Source organism: Tursiops truncatus, chromosome 17, assembly GCF_011762595.2.
Source record: "Tursiops truncatus isolate mTurTru1 chromosome 17, mTurTru1.mat.Y, whole genome shotgun sequence".
Lineage (NCBI taxonomy): Eukaryota > Metazoa > Chordata > Mammalia > Artiodactyla > Delphinidae > Tursiops > Tursiops truncatus.
Window position 1 is genome coordinate 17,718,407 of NC_047050.1, and position 20,840 is coordinate 17,739,246.

General features: G+C 36.8%; 1 protein-coding gene across 1 annotated transcript in view; it reads right to left on the reverse strand.

Moving 5' to 3' along the window:
- Positions 1-2,809: 2,809 nt before the first annotated feature.
- Positions 2,810-20,840, reverse strand: part of UBE2W (ubiquitin conjugating enzyme E2 W) — a 65,539-nt gene continuing 47,508 nt past the window's right edge. Inside the window, exons 3-6 of the mRNA XM_073794526.1 lie at positions 19,462-19,564; positions 10,101-10,256; positions 6,816-6,891; positions 2,810-5,930 (exon numbers count right to left, since the gene is read on the reverse strand). Of these exons, the coding sequence (XP_073650627.1) occupies positions 5,716-5,930; positions 6,816-6,891; positions 10,101-10,256; positions 19,462-19,564 (550 nt within the window). The 3' untranslated portion in view covers positions 2,810-5,715. The remainder of the gene's footprint in view (positions 5,931-6,815; positions 6,892-10,100; positions 10,257-19,461; positions 19,565-20,840) is intronic.

Here is a 20,840-nt window from a genome sequence, read left to right on the forward strand (position 1 = left end):
AAGGTGGTCGTTCAATTTTCCCCAAAGTATAAAAACCATCACATTCTATTGGAAACCATCTCCCTGGATATTCCCAGGGAAAGAAGACTAGAAGAAAAGGAACATAGTAAGAGGTCAGTAGATAGGGATGCTACCTCCAAGAAACACAAAAATAAATCTTTACAGTTAAGTTTGTGTCTCAACAGTTTGGGAATTAGAAGTTTTCTTTCGATAAACTGATTCAAGAAAGATTACACAGTAGACAATAGAGTTGTTATCCCGCAGGAAACAAAGGGCAAAGACTTAGACTAGAGTGAAAGTCTGGACTCAGGAATTTAGAAAGTGGTTTTGTAACCCTAAAAGGTAGTACAAATAAAAAGGTTCAAAACTAACATAGGTAAACCTATGGACAGTTATTAGGCAGGGAGAAAAGGAGTTGGTTAATACTAGTCTGAGACAATTTTGGGTTCCTATCTCCTCATTTTCCTACAAGGAAATGTTCCAGCTGAATGGAACCAGAATGCAGTGTATAGTTTTATAAAAAATATTGCTCTACTCCTCCCCAAATTACCATCTCATCAGTCTACTGGACATAGTATTGAAACATTATGCCAATTTAGTTCTTATAAGCCTAGTTTTTCTGCAGCCCATACTCAGCAGCCGTCTTAAACTATATTGTTCAATTATCTATCACCTTAAGGAAACTGCTTCAGGAACCACAGATCTGTACTCCCAACTGTGAAAAGCAACCATTTATGAAACTAAGTCATATACGTTTAATATTGATCCCAGGAAACTGATGGGTATCATGAATGTACTCTAGCTGGCTATCTCACTGAAGTATTCTTGTGATCTCATAAAAAGATACTTTTCACCTTTTTAAAGAACAATTACGTGTTTTACGATACAGAACTCTGAAGTTCAAGCATTAATTTGTGCACTGAACTGGGTACAGATCTGTTTTCTAAGGAAGATTCTATACCTGGATCATTGGTGAATTCTTCAGCCTTTTGTATGCTGAGATGAGCTGTCTTATTCAAATACCTATTTTGGTTAGGCCTCTTGACTTTAACCCTATTCTCAGCTCAACTGATTTTCAAAGCATAGGGACCCCCACCTTAATCAGCAACACAGAATATCTGCATTCCAGTGCAGGAATGACCTTAATTCCTTAGTGAACAGAAACTATAAGAGAGCTCTGGACAACAGGTTGATAGTCAACTTCAAGTAATTAACAACAAGGACTATGTATTCACATACCAGTGACTTTTTACACTTTAACAAGTTATTGCGTTCTAGAGAAGAATCTCAAAAGAAATGCAATATACGGTGTGATGTGTACAAAGACAGTAACAGTGGGGTAGCATGGCTGGCCTAATTTTCAAGGTATACTAATAATGTGGAAGATCACAAATTTATGCTCAGAGAGGCTTTCTTTCAAGAATCCAGCAGTGGTATCTGGCAGCTCAATTTTGGTGTGTCAGCTGAGTCCTTCTCTTCTAAAACCAGATCAACTCAATTTCAGATTTGTTGTTCTTCATTAATAATGCCTCCATCCTACATCCTGGAAGCCCCCTCTGAGGTACACAGATGTCACTCACTATCTGAACCAAAACCTCTCTTGCCTCTTTGATTACACCTGACAAACACTCTGACCCATGCTGACCCAAGTATGTCCGTCAGCACCACACAGAGGGGCTGTGGAGCTTGACATGAGGCCTACAATTCTGCTTGGTTTCTAGAAACTGAAATGTTAAGTGTTTCAGTGAGTTCTTCCAACTCCAAGCAAGTCTTTGTTCAGTCTCTGATCTTTTTGTTTAGCATTGCAGGTCACATCAGGATGCTACTCTGATCTTGTAATCCTTTCAGAATTAGATGATGGTAAGAAAATAACCAGAGTCTGTATTTCTTGGTAACTGGCATTAGTTATAAGGAGAACATAATCAATGAAGATCTTCTGGAACTAAAGGAGCTAAGCAGAAAAACATAAGCTGAAACTTCAAAAGTTCCAAAACAAAGCTAATGTGCTTCTGCTTAAATGAGTATGATTACCTTTTTTGGTAAGATTTTCCAAATTCAACTATAACACCAAGGTGGGCTATTTTTGATATTGTTTATAACTGTTATTGTGAAATGTATAAAGGAGAAGACAATATACACTACACAGCTGCAATGCTTTAGCTTTGTAAAGGTAAAGGAAGAGTCCCTGTACCCAGCCATCTGTATGACAGAGCGGGTGCTCCATCATCTCAAAGTATAACGAACACTAACTACCCTTCTTTGATTTCGTATGACACTCACTCATGGAGCAAAACCTTCCATTTAAGGGAGAATGCAGGAGAGGAATGATTCGGGCATATAGGATTCAACCAGGAGCCAAAAACACAGTGAGATAAGAACGGTCACTGTAAGGCAATGAACTGAGGAGGTTTTAAACAGGATTATCTGTAAACAAAAAAAATTTATCTGTACCTGGGACAGGAAACTAGAAAAGGATCGTCATGATTCAGTTGAATTACAATCAGGTGCCTTTTTAAAACGGCTAATTTGTATTGAGGGGGATACTTTTAATCTGTTTACTGGGAAAATGAATTCCTATACAAACCCTGTACTATTTTACATTATGTAAGAGGTTAATTTAGTTTGAAAAGCCTCTTTTCTTAGTACTTCTTGGCTAACTTGGGAGATGATCCACCTTTAAACTGTTAAAAGACTTCTACTTTAGTTATAAAAGTATGGCTTTCACAAGCAATAGATAAAAGCCATTAACTATGAAAAATAACTTCTACTATGAAGTATATTTTATTTTAAAGAATTTTTATATTTCCAGTTTTACTATGCAAGTTTTCTTATTCAAAAGCAGGCAATAAGGGACTTCCCTGGTGGTCCAGTGGTTAAAAATCCACCTTCCAATGCAGGGGACGCAGGTTTGATCTCTGGTTGGGGAACTAAGATCCCACATGCCGTGGGGCAACTAAGCCCACACACCACAAATGGAGAGAAGCCCACGTGATGCAATGAAGATCCCGCGCGCCGAAACTAAGACCCGACATAGCCAAAAATAAAAATAAATAAGTAAATAAATATTTTTTAAAAAAAGCAAGCAGTAAGAAATTCTGGAAGTATTCTTAAGTAAAGGCCTTCTGATAAGTCTTTTTGACTACACAAGGCAGCATTAGAGGGCTTAAGAGATGATTATCTTTTCGAAATTTCCCTACGGAAATTTCCCTAAGGAAGGGAAAAATGGGAATATACTAACAATGGGGTGGGATAGAGTGGCAAAGAGAACTGTACTTTCAAAATATACATATTTTAGGGGCTTCCCTGGTGGCGCAGTGGTTGAGGGTCTGCCTGCCAATGCAGGGGACGTGGGTTCGAGCCCTGGTCTGGGAGGATCCCACATGCCGCAGAGCAACTAGGCCCGTGAGCCACAACTACTGAGCCTGTGCGTCTGGAGCCTGTGCTCCACAACAAGAGAGGCTGCGATAGTGAGAGGCCCGCGCACCATGACGAAGGGTGGCCCCCGCTTGCCACAACTAGAGAAAGCCCTCGCACAGAAACGAAGACCCAACACAGCCATAAATAAATAAATTTAAAAAGAATAACAAGCCAAGCCAAGCTGTAGGATGTTATTAAAAAAAAAATACATATTTAAAAAATTCCATCACTCTAAGACAATTTCTTCTCAAGTTTAACAAAAAGACTTAAAAGTGGTTTAAAAACACTGTGGAAAAGACAATTGGGGAATTTTTCTATTATTAGTGAGGTTGGGTCTGAAATAGAATGACTACTATCTTGGCAACTTTGACATTTTAAAAAATGTTTGATTTAGTTGTATCTGTCAACATTCTTGCTTGACTAATCTTAATTTTTGATGAATTTAAGAACTTATTATGCAAAGGTAAAGGGGACTGTGACACTCAAGGAATGTTTTTTCTTTTTGAAAAGGTTCTTTGTAAAGGCACAGAGCGAAGAGACAGCTTAGTATTTAGTCCTAAAAGGCAAGACGATGTGCAAGAATGAGAAGCCAGAAATGTAAACTGAAGGAAATGGCCAATTAATTCAAGTAGGATCTTGTTTAGTTTTAGTGGACCTTCAGTATTCAGAAAGAATTCCCATGGGAAACCTGTCCTTTTATATTTAAGAATCCCTGAAACAGTAGTTATCAAGTGACCAGCTATATCAGAATTATTGGGGATATCTTAAAAAGTGAAACAAAACCAGCATTCTGGTACAGTAATAAAGTTGATCAGATTCCTTAAAGGAGGGAGTAATCAACAAGGCTTTGGTGAAAGAGTTCCCAAGAAGAGTGGAAGGAGTCCTTCCAGGCAAATAGCACACATGGAAACAACAGAGGATAAGGAATAGAGTGCCTATCATAAATAACGCTCCGTGGAACATTTCATGCATCAAACAATTTTGTATTAAAGATGATTTTCCAAGGATGGATTCTCAGAAGTTTAGTAACTGAGACAAAAGGTTCAGTCTTGAACTTCAAGCTTGTTAAATATCGCTGAACTGCTAAATACTGCTGAACTGCTGTTTCCTTAAAGGATTACACTAACTTGCTATACCACCAGCAAATATGAAAACAGTTTTTTGTCTTTTGTTTTGTTTTGTTTTTTGCCATGGGGCATGCAGAGATCTTAGTTCCCTGACCAGAGGTCGAACCCGTGTCCCCTGCAGTAGAAGCACGGAAACTTAACCACTGGACCACGGGGGATGTCCCCTGAAAACACTGTTTTAGTCTACCCTTTATTCTCCTCCTCCAACACTGCATTCATTTTATAAAACTCTGCCAATTCAATAAGTTTCAGAATATTAAATCTGTCATTATTTTACTGTGTTGAACTTTTTTGCCCACGTTTGTAATTAATTTATTCTTAAGCAACTATTATAAATGGTCTTTATTTTTAATCAAGCTACGTCTTTCACAATTTTATTGTTTTAACTTTATATCGACTGTGATTTGAGGTTTTTCCGTGCTTTTTTTCTTTTAATTTATTTATTTTATTTATTTAGTTTTGGCTGCGTTGCGTCTTTGTTGCTGCACGCGGGCTTTCTCTAGTTGCAGAGAGCAGGGACTACTCTTCGTTGCGGTGCGCGGGCTTCTCACTGTGGTGGCTTCTCTTGTTCCAGAACACGGGGTCTAGCCGTGCGGGCTTCAGTAGTTTTGGCACACAGGCTCTAGAGCACAGGCTCAGTAGTTGTGGTGCACGGGCTTAGCTGCTCCACGGCATGTGGGATCTTCCAGACCAGGGCTTGAACCCATATCCCCTGCAATGGCAGGCGGATTCTTAACCACTGTGCCACCACGGAAGCCCTCCATGCTTTTATATGAGATTTAAATTTTCATATATCTAAATGTTTAATTTGTGATTCCTTTTAAGTTCAGAAATTCTTTCTTCCTTCCTCCAGAGTTGATACCTAACTTTTTAAAACATACTTTTTCTATTGTTGTATTTTTTAAATGCTTATTAATTCAATCCAAAGAAATATTTTCTATATGAGGTTAAAAGGATTACTTACTACTAAATAATTTTTCCTTCTCATTTATTTGTGACACACTATTTATCACATATTCAAATCTAACATACAGAAAGGCCTAGAAAAGAGTAATTCTAATTAATTAATTTATTCGTTTATTTTTGGCTGCATTGGGTCTTTGTTGCTGCGCATAGGCTTCCTCTACTTGTGGCGAGCAAGGGCTACTCTTTGAGGCGGTACGCGGGCTTCTCACTGAGGTGGCTTCTCTTGTTGCAGACCATGGGCTCTAGGCACGCTGGCTTCAGTAGTTGTGGCATGTGGGCTCAGTAGTTGTGGCTCGCGGGCTCTAGAGCGCAGGCTCAGTAGTTGTGGCATATGGGCTTCACTGCTCTGCGGCATGTGGGATCTTCCCGGACCAGGGCCTGAACCCATGTCTCCTGCGTTGGCAAGTGGATTCTTAACCACTGCGCCACCAGGGAAGCCCGAAAAGAGTAATTCTATTTCAATGTCTATTCTTGCATTATTATCTTTTGGTGTTTGGTAGACATATCCTCCTTCAATATCCTTTAATTCAAAATTCAAACTGCTCTTCTCATCTTTCTTCCAAACCTTAAAAGCACCCACTCTATCATTCTACTGAATTACATTGAACCAATAATTTGTAAAGAATATACATTTTTATAATACTTCAAAAATAATTTTTATAAATAATTTTATGGTTTCTCATGAATGTAAACCTTCTGTTCCTAATTTCAAATACCTCTTTGAGGAAGCAGTAGTCAGCTTAGAAAAGATGCTAGCAGCCTTCAATTATTAAGCTACCATTACCCAACAGAAACAATAGAAATTAAATTATTAAACATAATGTATTCATAAAGCTACAATCAGTAGAACCTCAAATGTTTTCAGGAATAACTATTAGAATAGGAAGAGCTTTCTTTAAGTTAACGGGCCATCTCTAACAATGTGATCCTCCACCCTAACAACAGTACCATAACTAAATGAGTACACAAGGCGTCATAACTTCTATATCAAGTAACAGGTTTCCCAATAGGCTAGTTCTGATTTGACTTAATATTATTAAGGACTTCTGTTCTGCAATACAATGGTAGAGCAGAATGTTAAAGCGATTTTAGATTTTACTTGTATGATGGCCATGATTTTATGTGCCCCATTAAAAATCTAGTCTAACTTATCCATAAAATATCTTCAACTATTTTAAAGATTCATCTCCATATTACAAAAGTACAACATCAGTTATATAATCTCTCTTTTTCCCAAGCAAGCATATATATAATCTTTCAAATCAAAATACTGAGAAGTTATCATTCTAAAATAAAACTGCTTACCATGATACCACCATTTTGTTTTCTTTGGATTCTTGTTACATGTTCGAACATAAAAAGAATTATCTGGTGGTCGTCTCTGAAACCAAAAAGAATTTAAATAGATAAGAAGTTGTAAAACAGGAAAACATGAGGGGGAGATAGTTTTAATAAAAGCTCTAGCAAAAATATTACAGAATGCATAAGAAACAAAATAAATGCAGATGTCATAACTGAAAAAATAATATATTCCAGGCAATGTAACCTCTTGACACTGAACTTGTTAAAAAAAAAAAAAGGTGTGCATATGTGGTTTGGGTTAGGTTCCAATGGGATTACTAGACAATGACTATCAACCTAAAGTGGCAGCATTATGTTGTAAAGAATTTTGGTTTCATTTATCTTATCTCCCTAGAAATAATTTAATAATTACTTTTGTGAGCTAATCAAAACTCTACCTAACTAGGTTTGTCTGAGAAACCCTAGCAACTTATAATCCTCCACAAGGGATTATTGTTTTCCTGTAAACAAGTATCATCAAGGAGAGACCAAAGGATTCGGTTTCCAAAATGTATGTAAGAGGCAAAGGGGGGAAAAGACACATTAGCATTTCTGCAATACATACGCCCTGACTAGAACAATATTAGAAGCATACGGCAGCTCTGCAAGGAGTTACATCAGAAATAGCTGTAACTACAACTAACAACACTGAAGACAGGTTATGAAAGAATTTTCTTGAAAACTGTTGGATGTTGATCAGACACAAGAAATATGTGCCTCTCTACAAAGATTTGGAAACATGTCAAATTTGTATTAACGCCACTGAGGGCAGGTTAGTAGATAATATGATAGGTCCAACCAAATAGCAATGGTGAACAGGACTACCTAGGTAGCAGGAAGGAAAACTGACAGTCCACTTGGCACTTCCTAAAATTCATGTACATAACTATGATCTAACTCTTATGAGATAATAATAACAGTCATTTAACAGAAAGGAAGAGAAGAACATAAGACACTAAACAACTATACCAAGATTACCCTGTTTATACAGTTAGAGAAAATTCCTGAAAAATTATCATGAAATTATATGTCTACTTTAAAGAATAGATGATCTGCTATTGTTTGTCCTGTAAAGTCATAACCTGTGTTCATGTGGAATAAACTGCTACTACTGTAACAAACAATAAACTCATCTATTTATCAGAACCCAATCTTCAAAAAACAAGTTTCTTTTTGTGAAAAAAGAAACTGGAACGAAAGAGTTATGACTAAAAAATGCCTACAGTTAAATTAAAATTTGTATTCAGGGAGTTGACTACTCTCTGAATACAACGGAAAGTGAAACTCACGGAACCATGTCCACCACAGAATAAAATTCACCTGTTTTAATAGAACAGCTTTCGGCGAATATTTAAAAGACTTTTTAAAGCCTATTTGGTGCTAGATTCCCCTCAGTGCCAAAACACGTTTCCTCTTCTTAGTAATCTAGTACTTAGCACAGTAACAACAGCACATAGCAGGTACTTAATAATGTCTGAATTTTATCATTTTCCACAAAACTAATGCTGCCAGAATTCTGACTTCTAGATTATCGTTTTGGTTGAATAAATTATAATTACATTTATATTATATAATATAGTTTATCAATAATTTAAATGGAATGATTAGTCTTATACCAACTACGCAAGAAACACTAACAGCAGACAACTAGAATGTGAGGGGAAAGATGAGGGTTAGAAAAGGATGAAGGAGTTAGAGAACGTAATAATTTTCTAGCTTTTAACAGGAAATCATTACCTTTAAATGTAAACAAAGCTAGTAATCAAAAGGCACATGTAAGGGCTATGCGCAGACACCACTCGTGTTAATCTTAACTTCTCTTATTAAACCCTAGAGTTACTGCCTCATCTTTCTATAGACATTAAGAGAAGCCCCTTGATTGGAAACTGCTCTGTGCCACACCTGCAGGTTCAGAGCCTGTATGTGCGGTGGAGGTGGAGATAGAGGAGAAAACATGGAAGCAATAAATGAATGAAACTTGTTTCCAAGCCTTTGGGATTAACAAAAGCACAAGTGTGGCCTAAAATGCAGCTCAGAAAAGCTAACAACAGGGAGGAAACTCAAGTTAACAGGTGATACTAACGTTAGATAACATGTACTCTATTTCATCTATTCTAAGATGTACATTTTTTTCTTAATATTCCTAAATGGGGATACATGTCTTTCAACTAATGGTGTATCACAGTTTAACTGCCAGAAGTTTCATTCTTCCTCTTGTACATAACATTGCATATTAAGGGCTCTTATGCTACAGTTAAAAAATACATATACAATTTAACCCATTATTTCCCATTCTTATTTGAACAAAAAAATTTTCTTTTAAACCTAACACCAAGAAACCTCTTATGGAACTAACACTCCAAGAAACTTACTTTGCAAACAAGTGGCTTAGAGTGTTTCAAAATCTAGATAACCTACCATTTAAAAATGAAATACTATCTAAATGTTTTCTAAATATTAATTTAATAAAAATGACAGTTGAATTTGGAGAAGAAAAAAAACCTGCTAAAATAAATGAATAACCCCACAGCTCCCTAATCTCTAAGGTAAATTCGGTTTTTCCTTTAAAGAGAATACAAAAGGAAACCCCCATGGAGAAGAGATGCTTTAAAACCTCTCAAGCAGGAATGACAAGACACTAACCCTCAAGCAGGAATGACAAGAGGGCCAGAAACACAGAGAGGATTTAGATACTTTAAAAGGGTATTCTAAATTTAACTCACATGGTTTTTCTTTCTGGTCTTTTCCTCCCTTTCTCCATCACACACAGAATCTGTAGATTAGTAAAGGAGAATAAGAGGAAAAGTCCTGAAAATTCTACTGGTAATCTAGTCCTCCTTCAACCTAGGCTTTATGATAGGAGAGCTCTGGTTCCTGGGAAATCCCCTAAAAGAGACTGATAGGGTGGAAGCCAGCAGAGGGGAGAAGGGAGCCATAATGCTTATTCCTGGGTCTTTCCACTGTGAAATCTAGAAACAATAATTTCTTGTACACTTTTGCCCTGTGCATGCTTACAGAAATAAAATTCAGATTATTTAAGAACATCTGCAGAAATTTCCTGTTTAAGAAATATGAAACAATGTCTGACTTCTATTATCAAATTATTTGCCAATCTATTACTAAAACGTTCCCTATAACTTCATAATAGAAAGCATTAAGTCTCTTCTTCAAATAAATTATATATTAAAATAGCTTCTCTACCCAAACTAAAAGAAGAACTATACCTGGAATAATTCTGAAAAGTCCTACCTTTTCTTTGCAGCTGGAAAGCATGCTAATAATGCTAAGACAAACTGATTGGACTGAGAGCGCTGGGGACCAGTCTTCTGTTAGAATGGATAAACAGATATGACCATTGCTATAAACATGAGGATGAACAGGAATATTTTCACCAGTAAACATGACCTAAGAAAGAACAAAATTCCATTAATACTCAAATATTCTATGTTACCGAAAAATAAAATATTCTCCAGGTAAGTTAATATTTTAAAAACCAAATTAAAAACAAATAAAATCAATGCCAGGAACAAGATAAACAACTGCTTTATTCTTATCAATTCAATAAGTACTGGTTTCACTACTATGAATGACCATGTAGTAGGAAAAGAATCCAGATTACCTATTTTATATTTCAGATATTTTTCACAAATTCCTTTTAAAATTTTCTAAATTACCATGTATTTTTAGACTAGTGAAAGACAACTATATTTACAAGAATGGTTTTTCAAACTACTCATTGTTCTCTGCATACACAAGTCAAATACACTAAAATTTCAAACGAAAGTATTCAACTTTAGGACAATATGAATTACATGCCATAGGAACACCACTTCCACCTATAACAATGTTATTACCCAAGGTGTTATATGCAAAAGGAAATGACTGCTACCTCTTCCACCTCCTCTAAATTCACACTTGCATTATGATGGGCACAAACTGCCACTTACTAATCAGCAAATATCTATGTGCTTATAGATGAAAAAACAAAGCTTGAATGAATCTCCCAATTACTTGCTGTTTTGTCTCTGCCTTTTCTTTTACTCAGTTCTTCTACGTTTTCCCCTTTCTCCATGTTGCCTCAGCACTGATTTGAAAGGTAGTATTTCCTTCCTTTGCCCTAATAATTCAATGTCTTAATAATACTGTTTCTTAAACATATCTACCTAAGCATCTGAATAGGCAGGAGAGTAAATTCATACATCCTGAGGAATCTGTACGCATAGCCCATAATAGGTCAAAGTAAAAGTCTCATATTTAAGAATGCTTAGATATATGTTAGTTCATAATAAATTATTTATTTTGATATAAAAATTAATCTGTCAATCTTTTAAGTGAATTTTATACTGCAGTATAATATATAATTTTTATTGTTGCTTAGGAGTAATTCCTATTTCCTGATCTGGCCCTTAAAAAAAAAGAAAATCACCTGGAGAGCTGGTTAAAAATACAAATTCAAGAGCCCCACTTTCCCAGATTCTGATTCACTAGGTATGATGGCATTTTTATAAAACTCATCAAATATAAACCAATAGTTCCCAAACTAGGCTTACAGTAAGTATATCTCAGCCCTGCAAATTACCTCATACTCAGATATAGCGGAATCTTAGTAAGGAGAAACCCTACCTTAAGTGATGACAAACTGATGAAATATATTGCTCTAGGACTAAGCCCTCTTTTTTCCTTTATAGAGCAGAAGACAGCCAGTGAAATAAGGGTGGCCATATTTTAATATGTGATATGCTATGGGAAATTACCATAAGCTAGGTTTTGCTTTTATTTTTAAATTTCTACCTACATATCTGGTTTTATTACAATTTTACAAATATTTACATTAACAAAGCACTCTTTCATAGAAGTAGGAGTTCTCAAATATACTGCTAACATATGGGCCTCATTTCCTTGGCTGAAGCTAATATAAGACAGGAAGAGCAATTTTTTCTCAAAGGAATGACTTCATATACTTGTGTTTCTTTCTTTCTTTTTTTTTTTCTTTAAATTTTGGTGATCCACCCTCCATTCCCATGAAAAGAGAGCTAAAGTAAAGTTGAAAATTAAAAGCAAAGTCTTAAAACAAGAGATATCAAGTGATTTGTCCTGCCCAATTGTAGAAGACCCCCTGAAAGACTTGGGCACAGCTCTGTTTGAAGTACCATTTATCTCAATTATATCTATCAGAATTAGTGCCTTTTTCAAAAAGTGCTGCTCTGCAAAGGGAAATGACTGCTTAAAGCTCTTGCAGCTCCATGAGTCCATCCACAATTATTTTAAAATTAATTTTTTAATAAATGTGAACTACAGTTTATTATATTATATGCATTTGATATTCCCACAATGTGTTGTGGATGTCTAGAGTGGGAGTTTACAAATCTCACAGGATATGCATCTGCTTTGGGGTGTTCTTTTTTTTTTTTTTTTTTTTTTTTTTTGCGGTACGCGGGCCTCTCACTGTTGTGGCCTCTCCCGTTGCGGAGAACAGGCTCCAGAAGCGCAGGCTCAGCGGCCATGGCTGCCGCTCCACGGCACGTGGGATCCTCCCGGACCGGGGCACGAACCCGTATCCCCTGCATCGGCAGGCGGACTCTCAACCACTGCGCCACCAGGGAAGCCCTGGGGTGTTCATTCTGCCACAAAATGCCATTTGACTAATAGGATATTTTCATGAAGAACACAGCAGTGCCCATTACTCCCTGGCCACAATTATTTTTAAAGGCTATTTCTTTTCCAGTAAGGTCTTTTTGAAAACAAGTCATGTAGAACAGTGCTCTGGTACCAAAAAAGTAAGAACTGCCAAGTTATTTCCTTTGGCACAAATGAAGCAATGTATCAACAACCATCAAGGAAAATACACAGACAGCCAACCAAAAGGTTATCACGAGATGCTTTGACTAGCCAATTCACAAAGCAGAAAGAAAGCAGTATTCTTTTTGGAGAGAAATGATTATAAACTAAATCACTCGGTCTGAGAGCCAAGAAGTATGCATGAATCAAAAGTAAAGGAGGAGAGAAGAGAAAGAAAGGGGATGGGGAGCAGTGGAAGACACCTACGGCACAAGCAGCAGACATTCTATAAGCAGAGAAGAGAGCCAGAAATCAAGGAGAAAGAAACAGTTTTGAAGTTTGAGGGGACTGAAATAAAAATAAATTAGACCTTACTAATACTTAAAATAAATTAGATCTTAATAATGCTTAAAAAAAAAAAAAAAGCAGGGGCTTTTAAACCTGCTGCATTCAGGGCAAATTCAACAAGCCTAAAACTTCTAGCAACCAAAAACAGGGGAACTAACTTGTTGTACATGGTACAGGTAACCCCTAGAACCCAACCTGGCAGATAGAGAATTTTAGAAGTTTGTCTAAACATGGACAGGCTCCATCCAGGATTTCCTGAATTCCATTCAGGAATTCAGATGAATTCCTGAAATATAAGAAAAAACTTTTTTCAACAGTTTATTCACGTAAAAGACTGGTAAGTAGTCTGCACAGACAGTTTTGATGCAAACTTTGCTATTCTGGTTCTCTGCATGTGACAGAAGAGTAACCAACGCTGAATTTCTTCAAGACTACACTCTTTTTAAAAAAATAATAAATTTATTTATTTCTTTTTGGCTGTGTTGGGTCTTTGTTGCCGCACGCAGGCTTTCTCTAGTTGCAGCAAGCCAGGGCTATTCTTTGTTGTGGTGTGTGGGCTTCTCATTGAGGTGGCTTCTCTTGTTGCGGAGCACGGGGCTTCAGTAGTTGTGGCACGCGGGCTCAGTAGCTGTGTCTCGTGGGTTCTAGAATGCAGGCTCAGTAGTTGTGGCGCACGGGCTTAGTTGCTCCACGGCATGTGGGGTCTTCCTAGACCAGGGCTCGAACCCGTGTCCCCTGCATCGGCAGGCAGATTCTTAACCACTGCGCCACCAGGGGAGTCCCAAGACCACACTCTTAACTATCCTTGTTTATTTAATATGCAGTACAAGCCAGAGGAGGGAATGCACATTTCACGTTTTTTAATACAGCCAAGTAGGCTCTGAAAACTTAAAAGACTTTAAGCTGTTTCCAGAGTTCAAAAACCTTTCTGGGGGGGAATCGCAAATAGCTGATAAACTATCTAAAACAGATATGACAATATAACTGAGTACGATGAATTTGAAACCAAAGGGAATAATTTTGCTAATTAATTTTTTAAACAATTTATTCAGATTCAAAGTAGTCACATAGATTGAACAGCGACCGGAGACTGCACACATTCCCCACTGCATAAACCATACTGAGTAAAATGGAATTACAGGTTTTTAATAACAAGCTATTAAATGGAAAAAAAGTCACAATTTTAGAAAGGATGTTAAATCTAATGCATGTGAACCACATCTGAAGTTCTGAGTCTGCATTAGAAGAAGTCCTCATGTGTCTGTGAATTTCCAAATATCCCCCACCAGTGTGGCTCAAATTCAGGAGCAGGTGAGATGGGAGAAAGAACTCTGCTCAGGATCCCTATGATTTTGGAGGTAAGTTCGCACATCCCACATCCAACCTAAAATTGTAAGCAAGCCAACCTCTGGGTAACCTTTGGGTACTAAAAAATCTAAACTGAAAGCCACCAACAGTAACAATATAAAGGATGGATATTAGCTAACTGTTTCTAACGTGAAATTCATGGTAATCATACCTGAGGGCTTCCAAAGCCTTCAGGCTCAATACTGTATGACCTCACAGTATTGAGATCTTACCACAATGAAGGCATACTAATGTGTTCAGACTAGTGCTCTGGAAGTGATGAGAAAGTCAGACACCTAACATGGTGTATCAAGCTAGGTGAAAATACAATATACACAGAATGAGCAATACAAAACAGGCTATAATTGTAAAGCCAATCTACAATATAGATACCAAGGTTTCTACAGGGACAATATGAGGGGATGTTTTCTCTGATTAAAATTGTCAGTAGATGACAATATTTAAAGGGCAACTATAAAAACTGAACATACAAGCAGAGAGTTTAATAAACTAAATCAAATATCTAATTATGAATAATATATATGACATAGGTAGTCTAGCATAAATGAATGATAAATATTTGACAAAAGTGACTGGGGATAAGAATTTTAGCACAGTTTTCAATTCAGTTCTCCCCTAATATGTATCAGCAGCATGAATATTGATAGCTTTCCCAAATCAGGGAGAATCAGACCATGAGCAAAAGGATGAGGACACTATGAATATAAGTTCTGGATCTCTGCAACGAGGGAATTTGAAGCAACACAACAAAAGGGTTCGTGTTAAAGGGGCATGAATAGGAGGGGGAATAGGAGTGAGGGGAAAGTGATTACTCTTTTGCCCCAGTGTTTCTAAAGCTTTATGATCAAGGCAAGTATATTTTTAGCATCTTTAAAGTAAGTCCAACATATTGCCACCTTCCACAACCTCCACTGCTACCCTTCTGGTACAAATCACCATCACCCCTCACCCAGATCACTGCAATAGGGGTACCCTTGTGCCTCCAGAAGTCAATGTGCCACATAACAGCCAAGTTTCTCCTTTTAACTTTAAGCAGGAGCCTGTCGTTCCTCTGCTCAGCATCTTCAAGGGCTTCCTACCTCATTGAGAGTAAAAGTCAAAATTCTTACGATGGGCTATAAATGTCCTATCCAATTTCTGATGGACCTTGCAGCCCCAATTCTCTCTCTGACCTAGGCCCTACTCTCCTCTTCTTGATTATACAACACTCCAGGGACCCACCTGGCATGCTCCAGATTCAGGACCATTGCATTTTGTCTTCACCTGCCCTTTCTCTCACCCCTTTGATGTGGCTTATGCACTCACCTCTTTCAGATCTCTGCCCCAATGTCACCTTCTCATGAAATCTTTCCTGATCACTCTACCCAATGCTGCAACACCCTGACTCCTCTTTTCTACGTTTTTTCACCATCTTCCATACTTTATATATTTTGCTTTTTGTTTACTGTCCTTCTCTTTCTACAAGAATGCAAACTCCACATAAGGAGGGTTTTTGGAGGGCCACTTTGTTCACCACAGAATTGCCAGCACCTAGGAAAGTGTTTGTCTTATGATACATGCTCAGTAAATACTTACAGAATGAATGAATAAATGTCTATCTCTCCAAATACTAAACAGATTATCGGCTTTTTAAAGTCAGGCCCAATTCCTTTTTAATTTCTGTGCTCTCTGCCATCTCTAAAGTACACAGTTCATGCTCAATACATGTTAAATTAACCAACCATTTACCTGTATCCTAGCATAAGGAAACAGAATACACTATATAGAAAGAATTTTATTTTCTGTATGGCTGTTGGTAAGTGCACATTACTAGAAAACAGTGATGAAAAGGTACTTCATCTCTGCTCCCATTTTAACTGAGAAAGTTTTTTGTTCCTGTTATTGTTTCTTTTAAAGCAAATGATTGGGCCAAACACCGTGTTTTACATAGGTAGCCTTTTCACTGTAAAGTGAGATACATGTGAAATTAATTATAACTAGTAGAAGAAAATAACACAGCCTATAAATTTTATGTATAGTCTTACAGATCTCATTTACAGGCAAAGATCTCACTGACACAAAAGTAATAATTTCACAATGAGATGTTTATTCTACGGATATGTCCTCAAATTCTACTCTTGTAAGTAGTGGTAAATTTAGTACTGCTTATTGCATAGGAAAATGAAAGACTAATTACCTAACAAGAGCCAATGCTTCCACATCTGAACAAATAAAATCTTTGGGGAATGGGGAATTTTACTGCCCTTATCCAGAGCAATGCAATGGACCTTTGGAAAGTTTTAGTTATCAGAAAAATCTTGAAATCTATATGTACATCAAGCTTTGATTACTGGACATGTTATAATTATTTTATAATCATACAGATGATGTGATTAATAGAATTTTAAAATAATTTAAAAGTATTACTGGACTCAGAGTGGTCTGTTATTTTCTCAATCATGGATATTAGAATATTTTATATATATATAAATATAAATATAAATTAACTGATGTTAAAAGGGAATCCTCATATTCCAAAAGATTGGGAACAACCGCCCTAGGGTTTCCACATCATTCTACGTGTAATCTTTCACTTTCAGAGATAACATTACTTAATGGTTACATTAACAAAGTATGACGCAAGTATTACTACACAGTAGAAGGCATGGAGGTAATGTGTGGCTAAAATGCTTCAGGTCAGACTCAACCATAAACGGACTGGACTGCTAAGCTTGATTTGACTCCACAGGAAATAAGAACCATCACAGGATTTACCAAGAAGGGTGGGGATGGTGGTGATGGATGTATGTGTGAAAACCAATGAGGTAACTGCACCTTCAAATAAACCTAACAGCACTGTGAAAGGACGGCTAGGAGTGGAAACAACTAGAGGCTATTTTGTAATAGTCCAGATAAAAGCTGAACACTTGGACCACACAGCGCTGACGATAAGGTAAGAAAAATGGTGGACTGCCTTAAGTCTGTGAAAGGATCTGAAAAACTGCATTTAAGAGTGAGGGAAAGGAAATAAATTTAACATGAGAAGATAGGTGGACAGAAACCCAAGAAAAAATTCTTTTTTTATTTTATTTTGTTATTAGAAAAAACTGAGTTTAGCTGTGTTAAATTTGGACATCTGGAGGTGTTCAAGTAGAGATATCCAACAAGGGTGTGAAATTAAACCTCAGAAAGAGACTGTACACAGAGTTGGAGATCTGGGAGTCAGTGGCTTAAGATGGTTAAAGACTTTAAAAAGTGAGAAGAAAAAGGGAGCGCTGAATAAAGAACCTGGAGGACGGGACTTCCCTGGTGGTCCGGTGGTTAAGAATCCGCCTTCCAACGCAGGGGACACGGGTTCGATCCCTGGTTGGGAACTAAGATCCCACATGCTGTGGGGCAACTAAGTCCACGTGCCACAGCTACTGAGTCCACACTCGTCACAACTAGAGAGAAGGCCACATGCTGCAACGAAGAGCCCACATGCCACAACGAAGACCCGACGTAGCCAAAGATAAATAAGTAATTAATTTTTAAAATAATAATAATGATGTCAAAAAAAAAAGAACCTGGAGGACACCAAAATCAGATCAGCAAGCAGGAGTAAAACCAGGGAAGGAGGATAAAAGGAATATGAGATAAGATGATAGAATTTATTACAATGGTTCTTACGGAAAAATTAAAGATGGAATTCAACTGATGGTTAAGTTTGATATTTGATTTAGAATTAAAAACTGAGAGTTTAGAGAACACTTTTCACTTGGTTTCATGTTTACAGAAATATTATTTCCCTCTGATGAAAAATTTGTGAGTTCCCAGAGTAAGCCTTCTCCAATAGTCCCCTAGGCAAAGTTTCTGAGCTGGTGAGTGTATTCTTCCCTCACATACCTTCAACGAACTTAGGTTGAAGGTGACAAGTGGATACCTCACTGGTTCAAGCAATAACAGTAAGATGATGCTGATAAGCTGAAAGCCAACAACAGAAAATGAAGATCATTTTCTGGAAAGAAGGAATACATCTGCTTTGGTTTTTGATTACAGTCTACACATGGTTATTATAGAAGCCTAGAGGTCATGACAATACATACGTCTTTGCCTTATTTTTATGATAAAGATAAAAAGGAGCCCCCAACCTCTTAATTTTCTGCTCACATGGAAACTTTAGAACTCAAGGAGTCCGTTTCCATTTAATTCTATGCCTTAAAACAATCATCTCTTTATTTATAGCACAATACAATAACTGACTTCCATCTATACTCTTACATGGCTAAGAGAATTGATTAAGCTGTTTGGTATATTCTATTTAAAGTAGCAATGAAATACGATTTTCCTCAAAAATAGCGTATTTTAGCACCTCACATGTTGAATTTCAAGTTATTTGGGAAATTTCACTATCCACAACACCTCATTACCTAGCAATGCTACACAGAGTTGGGCACCTGTCTTATCATTTTGCTACTAGTAATTCATTACCCATCTTACCAAGCCAGAAATCTGGAATTCATCCTAGAGTCTCCTTTTCTCTAACTTCCAAGGATTAATCATTCACCACAGTTAAGCAGCTCTCAAAATTTTTTCTCTACCCCCATTATCCCTTGTCCAAGTTTTAAGACATTAACTGAATTGACTCTGCCTCAAATTATAATGATCAGATTTGGGGCTGAGGTCTAGATATTTAACATCTTGTAATAATATATTCTGCCCGTGCAATACTAAAAGGCTGCAAAGACAGCATGCCAATGCGAAATCAAAGACGTGCTCCTTCCCAAAAAGCACCTGCCTCTTAACGATGTCATTCTATCATCATCTTATCTAGGAAGACGTGCCTCCAGTTATTCCAAATGCTAAGTTCTCCCACAACCCATGGGCCTGTGTTAGATTTCCATCCCTTTTTTCTGCTTAACATGAATGGATAAGAAACAGTCTTAAGTTTCCAGAAGCACAAAAGCAGCAAAGCCCTAATCTTAATAAGGTAAAATGTTCATATGATCTTGATTATATTATAAATAAGATAAAGGAACAAATCTATTCACATAATTATAATGAATTTCTTTTATAAGTTTTTACTTAGTCAAAAATCGCTAATTTAGCTATAATCCAAAAATACAATAAAAATTTAAAAAGCAAAACATTTTGTTACCTGAGGAGAGTCAAAAGGATATCGACTACTAAACTTAAATAGAAGTTGAAATTTTTCCCCTTCATATAAGGTACCTGGTGCACCTTCCATATCTACAATCCACCTAGAATAGAAAAAAAAAAAATTAAACTTCAGTTATAAAGGATTGGGGTGAGAAGGAGAAAAGAGAACACCGAGTATTCCTCTATGCCAGGCACTGGGACGAGAGTCATTCGTGTATAACAACACACTTCGTCCTCCCAACAATTCCAGGAGTAGGTATTTATACCCCTGGCCCTGTTTCCTTCTCTGACACTCCAGTTAAAGAGCCAGATCACGGTGAGACAGCTAACAAAGGACAGAGCCAAATTTTAACCCAGGTCCGGAAAAAACAACAAAATAAAACCCAGCTTAGGTATGCTGACACCAAAGCCCGCACTCTTCCTATTCAATTTATGCTACCTTATTTTTTCAGACTATCTTTACAATTATGGAAAAGATTTTATAGATAACATCAAACTAATCAATTGCCTTTCTGATATCAATTATTTTAGAAGCTAAGAGAGAAATCAGTATCAGCAATGACTACAGGAGTGTAGCTATCAGACCAATTTTCTCATCGGCATTCTAGAGAAGGCTAAACAGGAAAAAGGAAGCTAACTTGACGTCGGTACACTTACTCTGATAGCTAGTTAAGGCTCTAGAAGGCCCTTCCTTTGTCTCTCATTATGTTTCAATTGTTTAGTAAAACCCCAAATAGATTTCTATGGCATCTATGTAAGCTTACTTTGTTTTCATATATAACAATCATGAATATAAATCTGTTTGTAATTATATTCTTATAACAAGAACTATCTTTTGTTCTTTAAAAAAAAAAAGTGTGGGTAGAGGAATAGAGATTATTATGACAAAGATGACGGGGCAGAATTTAGAAGCAAAATGAGTTCCTAATTATATCCATGCCACTTATAATTATTGTATACCTGGTCAATTCCTGTAATCTTATACTTTTCAGGCATAAAAACTTATTATTTTAAATACAGGGAAACAAAAGGAAGATTGAGGATATACTGTTGGGGTTCTGTTGAGCACCTCACATATTATGGACTTAGAAATATGTAAAATAATAAATGTGCCTACTCTCTGAAAGCAATCACGCTGGAACACATATAAACCCTTAAGAACATGGCCATTCATTTTCACAATGCACGCTAAATACCTTATATGGTAATAAAAGATGCAACCACAGACCCAAGAGGCAATATTTTACAGTAAAATTAGACAGATCTGTCCCTTAATTAGCTGTGGGGCCCTAAGTAAGCTGTTTTACCTCTCCTGTTTTAACTACTGCAATTGTAAAATAGGTATTTTTAAAAATTAACTGCTAGAGTTAAAAATAA